The following is an 18237-nucleotide window of genomic DNA, read 5'->3' on the forward strand; positions in this document are numbered from 1 at the left end:
TGGGGCAATGGATCCTGTGCCCCAAATACCGATTATTTTCACGAAGTACGGTATTTCGGGGGATACGAATAACTGCTGAATTATACGGATGGTAGGACTTGGTAGGGTTTTGGTAGGAAGTGGTAGGAAACAAAAACACCATATACAGCACCGCAGTAAAAAGCACTATTTTGGTCCGCGACTCGAATACATACATATACATGTATAGATCAAGTCAAAATCTAACTTGACAACTACTTTTCCGGATTACTCCAAGTAGAGATTATGGGGGTTTTACATCCATATTTGTCATTTTTGGGCGATTGTTTTGAAATCGCCAATAAATCGATCAAAGCTGTATGATTAGCTAAAAAGAATGAATGGTGCATTACGATTGGCTAAAATGAATGAATTTTGAACTGTTCCGGCGATTGTGCGGCGGTTCATTCAACCAACCGCCGGAGGACAATATCAGAGATAGCAAAATAACAAGCATTTTTCACAGGTGCTTTTACGCGTGTCCTTCAAAAAATGAGTCTAAAATGGAACTTGCAACTTGTCTGCCAAAAATATTCCACCAAGAGGTTAAGTGCGTTGACTGTAGCCTCGCTCAGATCCACTTCTTTCTACCCGTAGACCCTGCCGCCAAGCGATAACACAAATGCCCTTGAACCTGGTCAAATTCTGATCCGCTGTTAAAAAATCAAAAGTGTAAAGATAAAAAGAGCCTTGAAATGAATGAACAACCTGTGGATAACACGTCACAGATTGTTCGTTAGCTTTTGGAACTCTTGTATTAACGTTAGTCTGAATCTGAAATTGGTACTATTGGGCCAGTAAACCACATTAGAAGAATCCCTGCTTCAAGCCCAACCAGACACAAAGTTGACTGCGACGCGCGGCCTTGTTACCCACGGCCACTTGACCATACGCAGCCAGCAAAGCGTCGACGGTAGCAGGGGGCAAGGCTTTGAGCATCCCCAACGTCATACCAGGTGCGAGTATGGCAGGAATCGTCCCGTGATTGTCGACCAGCGCTTCAATCATGTCATTATCTTGACACACGTTTGAATTGATCATGCGCGCAATCCCGCGCGACTCACTAAGCAAAGTAAATACAGGACATAAATATGGTGGATAAAAGATACACTCGTACGTGTGGCGAAGAGCTTGCACCGCATGGATAATTGGTTGAAGTGCTACTTGCATTGCCGGAGCAAACCATGCAGGAGCTCCTGCACCAGGGTACATTCTCACTGCGTTTTGTCCAAGCACGATATGACGCCGATCTCTCGCGGTCCCCATTTCGGCATCAGTCACTCGATTGCCATCAACTTTGCGGAGACGCTTGCGGGACTCAACGTCATCAGTAGCTGCTTGCACGTCGTTGATATTGCGGGGGTTTCCTACAGCGACAGCTGGTGAGCAGACGGGTGCAATGGCATTCGCGTGTGGATCGGCAAGCGCATTCAGGGCTGGGACTGCGGCAGTGTAGTTGTTCATGTCGGCGCAATTTCTTTCTTTTCGATTTCGACGAAATATTCGTAGTAAATGATACAGTTCAAAATATCCACACAAGTGAAATCACCAGTTCAGACCTTGTGACGTTCCGTGGAGCGCAGGCCGATTTACTCAGCTGTAGCGGCGTCCCGGCCGTTAACCTGCAGGGTCGTCGACGCGCTGGCGGCTTCCAGGACCAATCGACGACGTCACTACCGATCAACATGCCGTTGTGGTGCGTGTCCAAGGGCAGCGCGGCATCCGCGACTATGTACTGTACGTGATTGACGCGACTTCGAACGAGCAGAACACGGTGTAGATCCATGGCAACAGCTTGTTGCGGACCAAGATACCCGAAATTACCAGTCCATACTGTAGGATTACTCAAAACGCGAACCAAAATTCGCTACTAAAAGGTACTGTACCTACAGTGCATAATTCAATGGAGTGCTCCGGAGTACTAGTAGTTGGCAGTCGTCGATTCTGCAAAGAGCTACATGGCCTCACCGTGGAGTGGAAGATGCAAGGTATGAAACGTCCACTTCATGGTGAGGTCATGGACAGTAGATAGCTAAACGTACAAACAAGTATCAATTTGACCAAGGTAGTTCAAGGTCCATAGCCGAATCGCAACTTCGTCGCCGTCGTCGTCCAAGTTGGGGACAGCACCTGGCGAACACAGAAACCTGATGCGGCCGCAACAATATGGCATTGATATTCTTTGCATGCAAACACTGTACCGTAGGCAAAGTGCCTTCGACGGGCGAGAGGCACATTTTGTTTGGCGACCTTCCGTGGGAAGGTTGGGCTCCGATATATTGTCGCCTGCATCATCGACAATACTAACGTTATAATTGGGCCGCGGCAGGTCTGGCAACACGAATTGATGGATTTGGTGCTTATAACGAACGAGCCGTGGCAAATACCAAATCCATCAATTCGGGCAGCCAGACCCGCCACTTGTGTGCGAATGGCGAAGCGAGCCTGTGATTACACTATGGTGCATGCGTCTGACAAATTACTCTTGATGTACCGGTATGCCGACACTGCTGCTATGTATGTGAGGATTGTGGAACGAAGTCGTCAAGCCATCATCGGCGTGCCTTTTCTGGTGCTATACTTAGAGACGTACTATGTGTATTATCATGTTGTATTGGCTCGCTACAGTAGTATGCCCAACGAGGCAACGAGGAAGCGGAGTCGAGCTCAAGCACAGTATCGTGTCCAGCATGCGAGGCGACTTGAGTTGATCTCTCCCCAAGTCGATCGCCGACGCTCAATTCTGTAGGTGCTTTAAATGGGATTATACTTCGTTCTTTTGTTTTCAAGAACATTTCTACAATATGAACATGAGGTCTAGTTGTTAACAATTGCACCCGAAAAAGATCTGGTCTCAGTGGGACTCGAACCCGGGGCATAGCCACTGCAGAATGCACGTTTTGTGCCTTGAGCTAACAAAAATGGAATTTCGCTGTGGTGTCATCACCAGGGAGAACGATCGTCCCTATAACGTGTCAAAGACATGACTACATCAACTGATGCAAATACCTAGCCCCAAAAGTACATCTTTTGGTGGGCCCATGACGGTTCAAATGTTCCGTACTCTGGTGATGTCCATGTAAATTAACATGATCCAAAATAATACTACCGTTTCGTGGTTTTCAAAATCATATGTTTTGTTGTGATTGTTCAACAGATCAGGTCGGCAATCGACATAAATTGATTCAAGAACATAAATAATAGTTAAATAAATGAGCAATTATACTACGTAGTACATACTACTTTGTCAATACCACGTTCTGACTTGAAACTTCGTCACTGAACAAGAGGTCGGTCTACTATTAATACATGTACTAACAGTAAGTAGTACTACGTAGTACTTATTAATTAATATACATATAGTACTCCTGAACACATCACTATGAGAAATTAAAGGTCCTTGATTCCTTCAAATCATGGTGTACCATTGTCCAGGGGATACATGCATCTTTATTCAAGTTGTCGTGTGTGAGTCAACCAGGAACTGAATCTGCCACTTCCGCGGAATCAAACGGAGTGTTGATGGGTGCGACAGTTACATATTATTATTCTCTTGAACATATGTATGCTGATATTTGTATTAAATATGCGTATTTTTATTCATCCCCATAATTATTTACGTTTTGCAAAACGATTTATACATCCTGCAGATTGTGCATGCGTACATGCGGGAAAGGCGCGATGCAGGTCAGCGATTTCTCAATGCATACTGCACAAGAGGTCACGAAACTCTCTATTCCTCATAACAACAACCAATACTATCAACAACACCTTATTTGCATGTCGCCTGAATCAACAGCTGTAGAGAAAGACAACTTCGAACTTGCCCAATTCGTCGTATTTCAAGAACAAGCGTGTACATACGGGTAAGCTGCCTCATGCCAGAGAGAGCTATGTATGCGCAGACCATGCTGCATAGGCTGAGCTAGTAATGGTCTATCTAGTAGTACAAGTAGTATTGCTGTAAATATTACACAGCTCGAGAAAAGCGTCCTCAAAGTTCGCCCATTTTCGATATTTGCGCATGTCGACATGTTTACACCTGCGCAAAAAAATATTTGCATCCGGAAAAGTAAGGAAATATCCGGAACTGCTCAGTTTTCATTGCGAAATGGCGCGAAGTTTCTGAATGCAAGCACCACAACTTGCAGAGAGCGATAGAAAGCGTGTCAGTACAGCACTTTCCAACAAGTTGGATGACTGCGAAGAAAGTCTAGATATTGCTTCGCCAACCAAGAATGCCTCGATTTTGGCCATCCATAACTTCGTGTTATGATGAGTTTTTCTCTCCAGTTCCCGCATCTCCCGGAGTATGCAGTATGAGTGAAAAACATTAGTGTACAGTAACGTAGTAGGTGTGTTTCGTAGTTTGTTTCGTAAATACCTAGATATAGGTAAGTAACGTAAAAGTCCAATTTAAGGTGCTCGATCCAATTTACAGTTAAGGTGCACGTGAATTAGCCAATTAATTCCTACAGTTTTTAAGTTAACCGCCCAAAAATATGCAAATGGTTTAACAAAGACTAAGCTTAAAATGGTGCACCTTAAATTGGGCTTATTTCAAGCTGTTTCTGGACAAAGTGATGTGAATGATAATGAATGATAACAGGAATCATATCGCATTCATAACTCCAGAATAGGCCTGGATTTTGGCTTCATGTAACATATTGTAGAATTATAATCCGATACGTACGAGTCGACTTATGTGCCTTCCACACAGCGCCTCGGAAAAAGTGTTCTTACAGTTAGTATAAGTAAATTGGACTTTTACGTTACAGTACTTCGGATTTGAATTATATGGACATGTATAATGAAACCAAGATAAAAAAGGTCAAGGAGGGAGGAGGGAGCAAAATCTCGAGTTTGGCACAAGATGCTGGGGTATCGGTTGGAGTAGTGGTCGAGGGGGGGCTCCACGTGAAAGCTTTGCAGAGGGGGCCAAGGGTGGCTTCGCTGCAAAGGGTGTCGTACTTGAGTGAAACGTAGTACGTCCCAGCAGTCGCCTCTTTACGCAACCCTTGACCAATTTCATTGACGTATTTGCCAAAGTCATCCGGAGAGAGCGTAAAGCTCACGTCCGTGGCTTGCCCTGACGTCAACTCGACCTTGGTGTACTTCTTGAGCAATCTCGTTTCGGGACCCCCGGGCGCCGACACAAATAGCAGCACCGACTCCTTGCCGGTCATTTCGCCCTCGTTTGTAATGGTGACGGTCACCACAGTTTGGTTCAGCGACGGCGTCAGATTAGTGGCTGTCAAGCGAACGTCGGAGTAGCCAAATGACGTATAGCTCAACCCGTGCCCAAAGTGCCATTCCACCGGACAGTTGGTCGTTACTCCACCCACAACGCAATTGTCGCCAATTCGCCCATAGTACGGGGTGGCTAAGTTGACTTGGTCTGTTGATTTAGGGTACGTCAACGGCAACTTGCCGCTGGGATTTGTGCTACCAAACAGCACGCTCGAGATAGCTTCGCCACCCATTTCACAGGGCAGCCCAGCATACAGCACACCTGCAGCGATGTCTGCAATGCCACTTAACAAGCGAGGACGCCCTTCCACTAGCACCAAAATGATCTTCGTGCCCGTGGTGGCAAGAGCTTTGACGTACTCGGTCAGTCCAGAGGGCAGTTCATACGTGTAGTTGTTGCCCTTGAACTCGGCGTACGTCCGCTCCCCCAGAGCGATCACAGTGTAGTCGGCGGCTTGGGCCTTCTCCATGGCCATGTTGATGTCCGACCACGTACCATTGATGTCGACCCCTTGGTAGAACTCAGCACGGGATGTATCGTTCACGACATCCATCATCGCACCCTTGATCGTGCGCAAATGGTTGGGGAACATGGAGCTGCCTTGCTGGCCTTGCCACGTCAAGGTCCAGCCACCACACATGAGCCCAATGTCGTCGATCGATGGGCCCGTGAGGAAGAACTTCTTGGATTTGTCTAGCGGCAGAACTTTGTCGACATTCTTCGCCAACACCAACGACTCCTTGGCAATCTCCCACGCCGCCGTCCGACTCGGCCTGTCGCCCACCTGGTCGGCGACATCGGCCCCCGGCACCGGCACGTCGAACAGGTTGAGCTTGAGCTTCATCTTGACAAGACGGGTCACCGATGTCTTAATGCGGTCGAGGGGAATTTCCCCCGCGGAGTTCAAGTTTTTCATATATCCGATGAAACTCGTGTCGTACGGCACCATGCTCATGTCCAAGGACGAGTTCGTCATGGCTTTGTACACGGCGTCCTTGCGGTTCGCGGCGTAGTGGTGATGGAAATCCATCATGTAGATTTCTTCCCAATCACTGACCAGCACGCCGTCAAACTTGAGGTCGTTGCGGAGGAACTGGATGGAGTTTTTGCGGTCAGCGGCCATGGGGATGCCGTTCAACGACAAGAACGAGTCCATGCCGCTCATCACCCCCGCATCGATCGCTGCTTTGAACGGCGGCATGAACAAGTTGAGCAGTTCGTGGTCGCTCAGGGACGCCGGGTCGCGGTCCTTGCCGCTGTTGGTGGCCGAGTACCCGATGAAGTGCTTGAAGCAGGCCGCCACCCCCTGACTCTGGATGCCGTCGATCGCCGCCTTCCCCATGTCCGCCACTACCGTCGGATCTTCGCCAAACGTTTCCATGATGCGCGGCCACCCCTTGTGGCGCACAGGTTCCAAAGTCGGACCGAAGATCCAAGTAACCCCCGCCGCCTTGGTGTCGCGCCCAGCGTAGTGGCCCATTCGACGGGCCAGCTCGGGGTCGAACGTCGCGCCAACGTTGATTTGGTGGGGAAAGAGAACTGCGCCTTTGACGTAGTTGGCGCCGTGGAGCGAATCCAGTCCGTAGATGATTGGCGTGCCGCTCGTGCGGGTGTGGACGTCTTGGAGTTGGCCGATGGCCTCGCGCCACTCTTGTACGTTCCACCCGTAGTTGTCCCCAAGAGCAGTCTGGAACGGCGTGTTCAGGTACGATCCGATGCCTTGCTTGGCCAATTCCAGGACTTTGTCTTCGTTGAGCCCCTTGCCTCCGCCCTCCGAGGTCACCACGAAGTTAATGGTGACCTGCGTCATTTGACCCAGCAACTGGTCGATGCTCATACGTTCCACGCGGTCGCGCGCTTCGGCGTCCAAGTCCTGGGCAGCGCACAGGATGGTGCATACAAGCACGACTAACGCCGACACCAGTACTCGCATGTTGGTTGATGTTGCCAACGCAGGCGCGAATTCTGAATGGGGTGATGACACTTGAAGGACCAAACCTTACACATACTCGACCTGTCGGGTAAATACCGTACCTTGGCTTAATACCCGGTTTTTGGACTTGCCCGAGATTGTGACATGGCGTTTGATGGGTGCATCTCTGTAGGTCAGTGGACTTGAACTATCGTCGAAACCATATTGACAGCTGTGAGTACCACTCCGTCTCAAATCACGTGACAGGTTTGATGTTTGACACATACTATTAATAGTACATTACTGCAGTATTACGGTTTTATGACCAATGATTGGATTTGTGTGTGAAATTTGTACCAATCAAAAGAGCAGGATCTTGGTTATAAGGCAGAATTTTCAAATGTTCACCGGACTTGAAGAATGTATGGAGATTATCTCAAATATATTGAAAACATGTCTTCGGCTGTAGTATAATTTAATTACCAGGAAAGCAATGTACTTTCATGGCAATTAAATTATACCCTAATGTCACCTTGCCATGCTTATTGGTATGTACAGTTGAAAGTTGTTTGTACGTTTAGCGACCTATTGTCCATGACCTCACCTTGGAGTGGACGTTTCTTACCTCGCATCCTCCCTCCACGGTGAGGCCATGTAAGCTCTTTTCAGAATCGTCTGCCAACTTCTCCATTGAATTATGTGAGTACTGTACAGTAGGAGACCTTTTACTTGCAGTAACGTTAGCCAATTTGGTCCGCGGGTATCTTGGTCCGCAACAAGCTGTTAACTAAGAACGTAATATTGGTGTAGGGTAAATCAACCACATTAAAAGAATCCCTGCTTCAAGCCCAACCAGACACAAAGTTGGCGGCGCCGCGCGGCCTCGTTACCCACGGCCACTTGATCATACGCAGACAGCAAAGCGTCGACGGTAGCAGGGGGCAAGGCTTTGAGTATCCCCAACGTCAAACCACCTGGGAGCAATGCAGGAATCGTCCCGTGATTGTCGACCAGCGCTTCAATCATGTCATTATCTTGACACACGTTTGAATTGATCATGCGCGCAATTCCTCGCGACTCGCTACGCAAAGTAAAAGTAGCTGGTGGACGAATCGATGATGGATAGAATTATTCTCGTACGCGTGAAGAAGTGGTTGAAGTGCTACTTGCATTGCCGGAGCAAACCATGCAGGAGCTTCTGCACTGGGGTACATACTCACTGCGTTTTCGCCAAGCACGACATGACGTCGAACTCTTGCGGCCCCCATTTCGGCATCAGTCTCTCGATTGCCATGAACATTGCCGAGACGCTTGCGGGACTCAACGTCTTCAGTAGCTGCTTGCACATCGTTGATATTGCGGGGGTTTCCTGCAGCGACAGCTGGTGCGTGGATGGATGCAATGGTATTCGCGTGTGGATCGGCAAGCGCACTGTCTGGGACTGCGGCAGTGTAGTTGTTCATGTCGACGCAATGTCTTTCGTATCGATTTCGACGAAATATTCGTAGTAAATGTTACTTCGAAGTAGATCACTATTCATAGTATAATTTACTTCGAAGTATACATACATACTGTGAAGTTATTATTAGAAATGTCGTGCTCAATATAGCGTTACTCCGAGTACAAAGAAAGTTTAAGGGGCTTCCAAATTCCAAAAACCAGCAACTGCAAAGTGGAGTGAAATAGTGTTAGAGTGTACAGTATTTCGATAAATGATGTTGATTCCACAAATAATGTTGATTCCATGCTGCAAAGCATTACCGACTAAAATTGAATGGGGGCAACGGTGGTCCTTGGAGGGGGGCAATTTCAGTAACATTAGGGGGAATTCACCTAAAGTTAAACTCTCAAAAGGATTTGACGAATTTCCGGGCCTGTTCATCAAATCTCACCGACCGAACCGTGCATCAATCTCTCCCATTGGTCAATCCGGAGTACTGTATTCGTCGCCACGTACGTCAAGGTCCTCAGGTAAATATTCAACGACATAATATTAACTACGTATATTCCTGAAGAGAATTTATGCATTTGCTTGCACTTAAATTATTGGAGAACAGAGGAAAATGTGGAGAAATGACGATAGGCTACAACTGTATCAACAACTTGACCCGTAAATAGTTCAATACTTGCTTCATCTCGTCGTAGAGATATACTTACGGGACTTTTGTGTTTATTGCCTGCCCATACAAGAATTTCCTTGATTCACAGTCAATACGCGTCCAACTCGACTTTCAACAGATCACATTAACTCTTGCATAACGATTGCTCCTGCATTCTATGTAGTACAGCGTAGTTCAACTTGTGTACTGCTGCTACATACATAATGCTATCAATGTCATTACCACTAGGATGCCTCACATTGAACTTTGATATGTGACCCGTGCGATAGAGGAGGATTGGTCAATTCGAGTGCTGCAAATGGTGGTTCTTGAGATCTCATTGGATATAAAAATCGTGGGTTGCATACAAAAGTCAACGAATTCCGTAGTGTTCTTACTATTAATAGTATATTTCTGCGTGGGAGTCGCTGTACTACGTACTTCAACGTTGAAATTTCAATGCATGGATTTACAGCAACTCTTATCCCCACCGTCACCTAGTACAGTATGTATTTTTCACTGTATTTTTGCAAGTGATAAATGAGCGAGTGACAATGAAGCAACGCATAGTCACCAATTACAGACAACTAACTAACTGTACGCTATCGATATTGCGCGCATGTTATCGTCGAAGTAAATCGAAATCAATTGTCCGTTGTGGATGTCTTGCGAAGGTTGCCGAATGCAGTAAAGTCAGTGGCCAAACTTATATGTATGTACCTTGACCAAGTAAGTAACGTTAGGTTAACCATTTCCTCGGCAGATGTAGTCATGTGAACGCCAACACGTACAAGACTTGGTCGATACCACTACCAACTAATTTATCCGTTACGCAGTCGTTTCACATCTGCACAGGCGAACACGTACATGCTTGTACCATGTCTTCGGATTTGGCAGCGGCGTTGGGCAAACCTCCAGCGTCGAAAGATCTCCGACGCGCACTGAACGTCGATGTGTACAGTACTCTTGAGTCAGTACCCCCGTCGTCCTCGTCCTCTGTGCAGTCTGTGGCCGCCTTCTTGGTCGCAAAACAAACGTCACACCTCGGGTACCCCTCCATCTTGGAGCGTTGTCATCGACGTTGCATCATGTCATATTCTGATAGGGGTGATTTCCTGCAGCGTCCTATCTGCGTGACGAGCATTGGGAGTGCACCGAATACATCGCTCTGGACGCCCTTCCTTAATGCGTACTTTGACGTGAGTTCATTTCACGCCTCAGCCATTTCAGCCTTCGCCGCGCCTCGCGTTCGCATGCTACAGTGCGCCGTCCCAGGGTACCCGCAGTATGTACGATACTCTTGTTAAATTCATTCCACGCCTATGTCCATCGATAGGCTCGTGGCGTTAAATGTCCAGCAGGTTGTGGATGCGGCATCGAGGCATTGCCCGCCAAGCTCCTCGACCATGTTAGTGCTGACATGTGAAGCGTTGAGGTGCGTGACCAAACCACACACTATGTTGTTGGAGGTAATTTGTTGAGATATACATATATCATTGTCGTAGTGCAACTTCAACCCCAGTTGTTGTGAACGGTAAACTCGTGTTGATCGTATCGGTGGTGCAGCCAACGTCATCACCGCAACCAGCAGTGCAAGCGCTGCTGCATGCACTGGGGGTGCTTCCCTGCAACTTCTTTACTTGCGTTATGAACGCCAACACTGGCTTCGACATCACGTGCGACATTCCAACGTTTGTGTTGTGCCCGTTGTGTCTTCGAAAGTGCAGTTTGGCCGTTCCCCAGTTCAACATTGTGCGACGATACGAGTCGCTTCTGGTCGTGTTGGAAGGGGGAGGTGTAGCGGAGGGGGGGAGTTGGGCGATGTCATTTCACCAATGGTGTGACGCACACACGACGTACATCACCAACAACCCACGACCCCAACCATTGAAGAAACCAATGGCTGCTGCTTCGATGGCTGTGGATGTGTCGAAACTGAAGCTCTTAAAACGGCGGCTGGCAACACGGACGCGCCGATGATGATGGATGAGTCGACCTCATGTGATTGTCATGTCGTCGTGATCTCGAGGCTTCGTATACCGGGATTCAAGAAGGGGGCACTTAGCCACCACATATACCGATGCGACGTAAGGACCACGCCCAGAAATATGAGCGAGCGATGCCGTTGGCCCAACAAATCTGCCTGGTGCCCGTGTTGGTCCTTGTCGAAACAACGAGACTTTTAGTCTTTCTACCCACTTGATTTAATACGAGCCAAATCACTTCAGATAACTGCAAGTGCAAAAAAATTTACGTTAATGAAAACGCCCTCAACAACCATTCGTGTGGTTGAGGTTTCATAGCTTATCACTTGCAGAGATTCGCCATGGCACTTACTGTGTTCAAAATATACTACGTAGTTTCTAACGTCATGGATCGCAGTGACTTCGAAAGTGCAGCTGAACCCTTGCCCAATTTACCATGATGCAACTCATAACAGTGGGACGGTTGTGGTTGGGGGAAACAGTTCAAATCTGGTGAAAACTCTCAGCCACCGCCAGCGGGAATGGCATGTGGTCATTCGATGGGGGACGACTCGGCCATAACAACAATACTGCCGCTTTTGAATGGACGTCGTAACCAAGACCCAGTCAGTGTTGGACTTGTGTCGGAATAGGAGAATTCTGTTAACTTCTTGGGCCGCTTGATTTAAATTGACAATAGGAGAATTCTGTTAACTTCTTGGGCCGCTTTGATTTAAATTGAGCCACCTCAATTAGCGGTACTGTACTTGTAGTCTCAACCATGGGTCGAACTTTCAAGCTTATATGCTGGCTACAGAGCGTACTGGCAAAAGAAAGGTCGCAGTCCATGTGCAAAGTTATTGAGGTCACGTACACAGGAAGGAGACTATACGTATACCGTATAGTGTATATGTATTGCGACAGGTGATATTTCACAACCAGCCGACACTCGTTCTCAAAAATTTGTTAATTCACGTTATTGGTACGGTTCTGTAATTGTGGGTGTGGAAATGCACGATCGTTGTGGGCGCCCGTTCAAATTCGATCAGCACTGGATATATGTATCTAGATATACACTGTACTGTAAGCAAATGCCACGTAACCTCATGAATACTGTAGAAGCGTACTAATGCGTAGAGTTCTACAATTATGGGGTGTGGCCAGTCGTGTAGGGTCTGGTATTCTTGCCATAACTACTGTACTGCACGTGTGAATGCTGTGCCCAAGATGGTCCACTCCGACGCCAACTTGAATTTCATTATTAGTCCAGCAGGGATATACTTTTGTACGAGATGCGACTTTGCTCCCATAAATTTTTCGCGCGGGATTGTTGAGTGTACAAGACCGATTGCTAACAGCAAATTGGTGGGACCTCAAGTCTGGCGGCTACTGTATCCCATCTTCCCCATGAAGGAATACATAGTTGGAATACATGTATTTTTCGGCTTACTTCAGTGCATCATCGATGCAAACCGCCCCATACAGTATTTCGATGCCCACTTCGAACCAAACGTCAAGTTCATCATGATAGTTTCGTTGATGTTGCTTGATCAACGATGCGATGGTTGATGAAAGTGAATAGTAGCTAGAGCGCAAGACTTCTTGGGGGAATAGAACTATACAGTATGCATTTGAAAAATTAATATTAAAAATAAAAATTTGTCAATACTATAGGCATCAGCACCCGCACTTGTTGCAGGTGCCGCCATTCACGACTTGATTCTGGCAGTTAGAACCCCGCATTGAACGTGGAAACTTGACCGTGGAACAATATCATTTGCGTTCAGGTTCTTTTCACCATGCTGCCAGATTGCACTCTTCTTTAGCCGTGGATTTCGATTCTATAGAAAACAAGAAATTCAACTCAATCACGCCTCGGTTGCTGTTTACAGTTAATCTCTGGCTGCACTGGTCTAATTGCAATATAATATTCCACCGAACAAGCAGTCCATTGTAACCATTCATCAAAAATGTGCAGGGTGCTAACAGTAAATTTGAACAAACTTTCAAGTGGGTGGTTTAAAAGTACATTACTCCGGACTGTACATACATGGTGATTTTACCTTACCACGGTACAGTAGTACTAGTACTAGTATTGAAAATAGTGTGATCATCTCGAAATGGGTTCGTTTGGTCTACAAGGACACGTGATAAATTGTAAATTGCAGTTCACTTGGGTGGCCTCAACAACCAACGCATGGTCGATAATGAAATGCACACAAAGGTCATCCTTCACGCGAGTCCTCGTGATGGAAGCGCTTATTTTATTCGTCACTTCTACTACGGTAGCCAGCATCAATCACCATCACAATCGCGCTGATGTTGGTCGTTCAAGGAATAACAAAGCTATGTTCAACATTTCTGCTCGAGACAGAGTGTTTGTCCATCCTCTAGTATCCCAATCAAGTGCATGTGTTTCGACGACAAGCAAGCGACGAGTCCACGCAGGGCTGGATGTGACTGGGCCTTGCTATCGTTGAAGCACTTGCTTTGCAAAGGACGTAATAATGTACTGAAATTCAATGTGTTCCCAGCATTGCCACGGCGCTTTCACAACCCACCGCATCTCGACATGCCTTTTTAATATGAGAATGTAGAGTCAAGTCTACATTGCCCTAGCGCTAGCTGCAAGTCATGCCTTGCACACGTATTTATCTCGTGTCCAAAGATGATCAGAAATCACTCATCGTCTAATCGACCAACTGGATTGTTGCTGGATTTACGTTTGACAAGCACGTTTGCTTGTAGAATTCGATGGTGAAAGTGAGGGGGGGATGTCGTATTCGAGTATGATCATCTGGGTGAAGCAAGGACGATAGCTGGAGGGACGGAGCGCAGGGGTGTCCGAGAGATGTCGCTCAGGGGGGAACAGAACGACCCCTCACGAGAAATCGACGTCACCATAAGGTGGACAATTCATGGCAGTGATTCTACGATCGACGTTGTCCAGTCGGGATTGCATGTCTTGAAATAGCTCGATGGCCTTGATATGATGACGCCACCATCGACACACATCTGTATCTCTAGTTACCTGTTCGTCAACAGAAAGCTACGAAATTGCTGTGTTGTTCAAGCAGGCAGGTATTGGCCGTGTACTTGGTTTCAGTGAGTGTTCAGTGATCAGGTATACGCCACTTCAACAAATCCCTGCCTTGATTACACTTGAACCACGTGCGACCAATATGGTGGTGATAGCTTTGAACATCCCCAGGAAGGTGATTGTCCTTGGTGGAGGTGGTTTTACTTTGCCCACGATTTGAGTACTTCATTGTCGGTTCTCCCTTGTCAAGCGCACATGCAATACACCACCAACGACACGGGCAAACTCGACTTGCAAGAGCGCTTGTCGTATGTCAACTCTTCCCACGACCACAAGGACACTGACGGGTACGCCGAAGCCAAGACCCCCGGGGGGCTCGAAGACGGTGCGTTAGTCGAAGGGGGGGCGCTCGTGTACACTTCTTGGGAGGCCGTGGGGCTCTTTTCCCAGTACGCGGCCATCGGGGTCATCTACGGCATGATTCCGTCGCTCAACTACCCGATTTTCAACGTATATCTCAACTTGGAAGGGTACCAGACGTCGTCGTACTCTGTGCTCGTGACGCTCGGTTGGTCGTGCAAGGTGATCTTTGGCATGTGCTCCGACTGCTTTCCTATCTTTGGCTACCGCCGCAAGTCGTGGATCCTCATCGGGTGGACCATCACCATGATCTGCCTCGCCATCATGGCGTTCTCATCGCTGGGTGAGCCCTTTTGCAACCGCAAGAGCGAACAGTACGCCAAGTACTGCGGCAAACCGCTGGCCAGTGTCCCCCCAGAGGCCATCGACGCCGCGTTCAACCTGTCCGCCCCGGACAACGGCGCACTCTTCATCATGCTGTCCATGCTCGTGTCGCTCGGGTACGTCATGGCGGCGTGCGCGTCCGACGCGATGGTCGTCGAGTACGCCCAGCGCGAACCCGACGCCTTCCGCGGCCGCATCCTCACGGCCATTTACACAGTCCGCACCGTGCTTGGCATGATTGCCGTGTCTGTGACAGCGTTCGGCCTGAACGGGAAAAACTACGGCGGCGAGTTCAGCTTTTCTATCGCCCCCAACGTCCCGTACGGCATCTGCCTCATCCCATGCGTGCTCGTGGTGCTGTCAACCGTCTTCATCTTGGTCGAGCACAAGAAACCCGCAAGCCCCGTGCGCGTGTGGTGGGGCCAGTTCTGGGACCTGCTGCAGTCCCGCGTCATGTGGCAGATCTGCGCGTTCCGGTTCATAAGCAACGTGTTCAACTCGATCGGGGTGACCGCCACGTCCCCCATCCAAACGTACTGGGCCACTGTCACGCCCCTCAACGACTCGCTCTCGACGCTTGTGGGCAAAGCCGTGTTCGCGGCTACGCTCGCGGTCGTGGGCAAGTGGGGCATGCAGTGGAATTGGCGGTGGATCATCGCCATCGGGTCCATCGGGGTTGTCGTCATCGACGCGTTCGTGATCTACTTGACCATCTGGGACGTCGTGCGCAACCAGTGGTTCTTCACGGGCGTGGGGCTGAGTGAAAACATCCCCGACGGCGTCCGCTTCGTCGTGGCCACGTTCTGCGCCATCGAGGTGGCCAACCAGGGTGTGGAAGGCGCGACATATGGACTCATCACGACCGTGAGCAACCTCGCGACCCCGTTTGCGTCAGTCATCTACAAGTTTGTCGACTCGTACTTTAAGATCACCAACAACGACATCAAGTCCGACACTACGATTGTGCGGTGGGATGCCACGTATGTGTACTTGATCTCGTACGGATCCAAACTGTTTGCGTTGGTGTGGCTGTTCATGCTCCCGCCCCAGAAGAAGGAAATGCAAGAACTGAAAAAGAAGGGCGGCAAGAGCAAACTCGCGGGGTATGTGTTGATCATCGGGTTCTTCACCTGCTTTGCATTCTCCATGACCAGCAGCTTCATGTCGGTCTTTCCCTCCACGAAATGCTACCGCATTGCCGGTGGCAGCGGCGCGGTGGACCCCAAGACGGGCGGGTGCCCCATCCCGCCCCCCAAGAAGTAAACGGCCCCTCGTAAATAGTAGTAGTATTTTAAATTGTATTAATTGTGTCTATTTCCCAACCCAATAATGCAGTAATTCGTTCAACTACCAGTTGACCGTTGGACAACCGAATTCTGCCATTTATGTGTTTCTCGTCAACTTGCTGATGCGGCTAGCCAACGAGAGCGACTTGCAGGAGCGCTTGTCGTACATCCAGCAGTCCGCCCACCACGAAGACCACGACTTGTTGGATGAATACAGCGAAGCCAAAAGCCCTCGGCCAGTGGACGTCAGCGGCGCGCTGGTTCCCGGGGGCGCCCTGAACCTGTGCTCCATGGAAGCGATGGGGTTGTTCGCCCAATACGCCGCCATTGGGGTCGTCTTCAGCATGATTCCGTCGCTTAACTACCCCATTTTCAACGTGTACCTCAACATGGAAGGCTACCAAACGGCTGCGTACACTGTGCTCGTGACGTTAGGGTGGTCGTTCAAGGTCGTGTTCGGGATGTTGTCGGATTGCTGCCCTATCTTTGGCTACCGCCGCAAGTCGTGGATGTTGATTGGGTGGGGCGTCACCATGATTTGCTTGGCCGTGATGGCGTTCTCGGACGTAGGGCCCCCGTTCTGCAATCGGGAGAATGTCCAGTTCGCAACCTACTGCGGTAAACCGTTGGAATCGGTGCCCCCAGACGTCCTCGAGGCCAATTTTAACTTGGGGGCACCAGACAATGGCTCGAAATTCATTTTGCTGTCCATGGTGGTATCGTTCGGCTATGTGTTGGCTGCCTGTGCGTCGGATGCAATGGTTGTCCAGTATGCGCAACGTGAACCGGAAGCCATACGCGGCCGCGTGCAAACCGCAGTGTACACGGTGCGCACGGTCACTGGCATGGCGGCGGTCGCAGTCGTCACGTTTGGCCTGAACGGCGCCAACTACAACGGGTCGTTCTCGTTTGCGCTGTCGCCCAACGTTCCGTACGGCATCTGCTTGGCGCCTTGTGTGTTGGTGTTTTGCACAACGATCTTCCTCTTGGTGGAAGAAAAGAGCCCCGCGATCCCCCTGCGAGTGTGGTGCGGCGACTTTTGGGGGTTGTTGCAAAAGCGAGTGATGTGGCAAATCTGCGCGTTTCGATTCATCAACAACACGTTCAACTGGGTCGGGGCGACCCCTTCGTCCCCGATTCAGACATATTGGGCCAAAGTCACCCCCCTCAACGACTCGCTGTCCAACATGATTGGCAAGGCCATCTTTGCCACCACGCTGGCAATGGTGGCCAAGTGGGGGCTGCATTGGAACTGGCGCTGGATCATTGCGTTGGGTTCCGTGGGGGTGGTCGTGGTCGATGCGATCGTGATCTACTTGACGATCTGGGATGTCGTGCGCAACCAGTGGTTCTTCACGGGCGTCGGGTTGAGTGAGAACATTCCCGATGGAGTTCGCTTTATCGTGGCCACGTACTGCGCTGTGGAAGTGGCAGACCCTGGAGTCGAAGGCGCAACATATGGACTCATCACGACTATGAACAACCTCGCAGCCCCGCTCGCTTCGGTCATTTACAAGTTCGTCGACTCGTACTACGACGTTACGAACAATGACATCAAGGCCGACACCACGCATGTCCGATGGGACGCCACGTATGTGTACTTGATCTCGTACGGATCCAAACTGTTTGCGTTGGTGTGGCTGTTCATGCTGCCTCCACAGAAACGGGAAGTTCAGGAGCTCAAGCGTCACGGAGGTACAAGCAAAGTTGCTGGCGCGGTGCTGATTGCGTTGTTTCTTGGAGCGTTGTCGTTCTCGATGGTGAGCAATTTTATGTCGATCTCTCCGTCGACCAAGTGCTATCGTATTGCCGGCGGCAACGGCAAGACTGACCCGACGACTGGCGGGTGTCCTACACCAAAGACTTAACTATAGTTCATTTCGAAGTTTCGATTCTACAAAGATCCAGCTTACAGCTTCGAAC

The 18237-nt window shown here is 49.1% G+C and overlaps 6 protein-coding genes across 6 annotated transcripts; 3 read left to right on the forward strand and 3 right to left on the reverse strand.

The window, feature by feature from the left end:
* Positions 1-805: 805 nt before the first annotated feature.
* H257_02820 (hypothetical protein) lies at positions 806-1499 on the reverse strand. Its single transcript, XM_009826639.1, has 2 exons — positions 1136-1499; positions 806-1081 (listed from the first exon to the last, which is right to left on the reverse strand). Exons 1-2 carry the CDS (start codon positions 1480-1482, stop codon positions 826-828), a joined length of 603 nt encoding a protein of 200 aa, XP_009824941.1. The 5' UTR covers positions 1483-1499; the 3' UTR covers positions 806-825.
* A 3312-nt stretch (positions 1500-4811) lies between these two features.
* Positions 4812-7202, reverse strand: H257_02821 (hypothetical protein; the record flags this gene model as incomplete). The annotated part of the gene is made up of 1 exon (XM_009826640.1): positions 4812-7202. One exon carries the CDS (start codon positions 7200-7202, stop codon positions 4812-4814), a length of 2391 nt encoding a protein of 796 aa, XP_009824942.1.
* Positions 7203-8006: 804 nt separating this feature from the next.
* On the reverse strand, positions 8007-8644 carry H257_02822 (hypothetical protein; the record flags this gene model as incomplete). Its single annotated transcript, XM_009826641.1, has 2 exons — positions 8007-8262; positions 8322-8644. The coding sequence occupies 2 exons, from the start codon at positions 8642-8644 to the stop codon at positions 8007-8009; spliced, it is 579 nt and encodes a 192-aa protein (XP_009824943.1).
* A 1490-nt stretch (positions 8645-10134) lies between these two features.
* H257_02823 (hypothetical protein) lies at positions 10135-11579 on the forward strand. The gene is made up of 4 exons (XM_009826642.1): positions 10135-10328; positions 10386-10556; positions 10617-10715; positions 10786-11579. The coding sequence occupies exons 1-4, from the start codon at positions 10159-10161 to the stop codon at positions 11258-11260; spliced, it is 915 nt and encodes a 304-aa protein (XP_009824944.1). The 5' UTR covers positions 10135-10158; the 3' UTR covers positions 11261-11579.
* Positions 11580-14523: 2944 nt separating this feature from the next.
* On the forward strand, positions 14524-16350 carry H257_02824 (hypothetical protein). Its single transcript, XM_009826643.1, has one exon. It carries the CDS (start codon positions 14540-14542, stop codon positions 16289-16291), a length of 1752 nt encoding a protein of 583 aa, XP_009824945.1. The 5' UTR covers positions 14524-14539; the 3' UTR covers positions 16292-16350.
* Positions 16351-16436: 86 nt separating this feature from the next.
* On the forward strand, positions 16437-18182 carry H257_02825 (hypothetical protein; the record flags this gene model as incomplete). Its single annotated transcript, XM_009826644.1, has 1 exon — positions 16437-18182. The coding sequence occupies one exon, from the start codon at positions 16437-16439 to the stop codon at positions 18180-18182; it is 1746 nt and encodes a 581-aa protein (XP_009824946.1).
* Positions 18183-18237: the final 55 nt, after the last annotated feature.

The sequence above is a fragment of the Aphanomyces astaci genome (assembly GCF_000520075.1).
Source record: "Aphanomyces astaci strain APO3 unplaced genomic scaffold supercont1.5, whole genome shotgun sequence".
Classification (NCBI taxonomy): Eukaryota; Oomycota; class Saprolegniomycetes; order Saprolegniales; family Verrucalvaceae; genus Aphanomyces; species Aphanomyces astaci.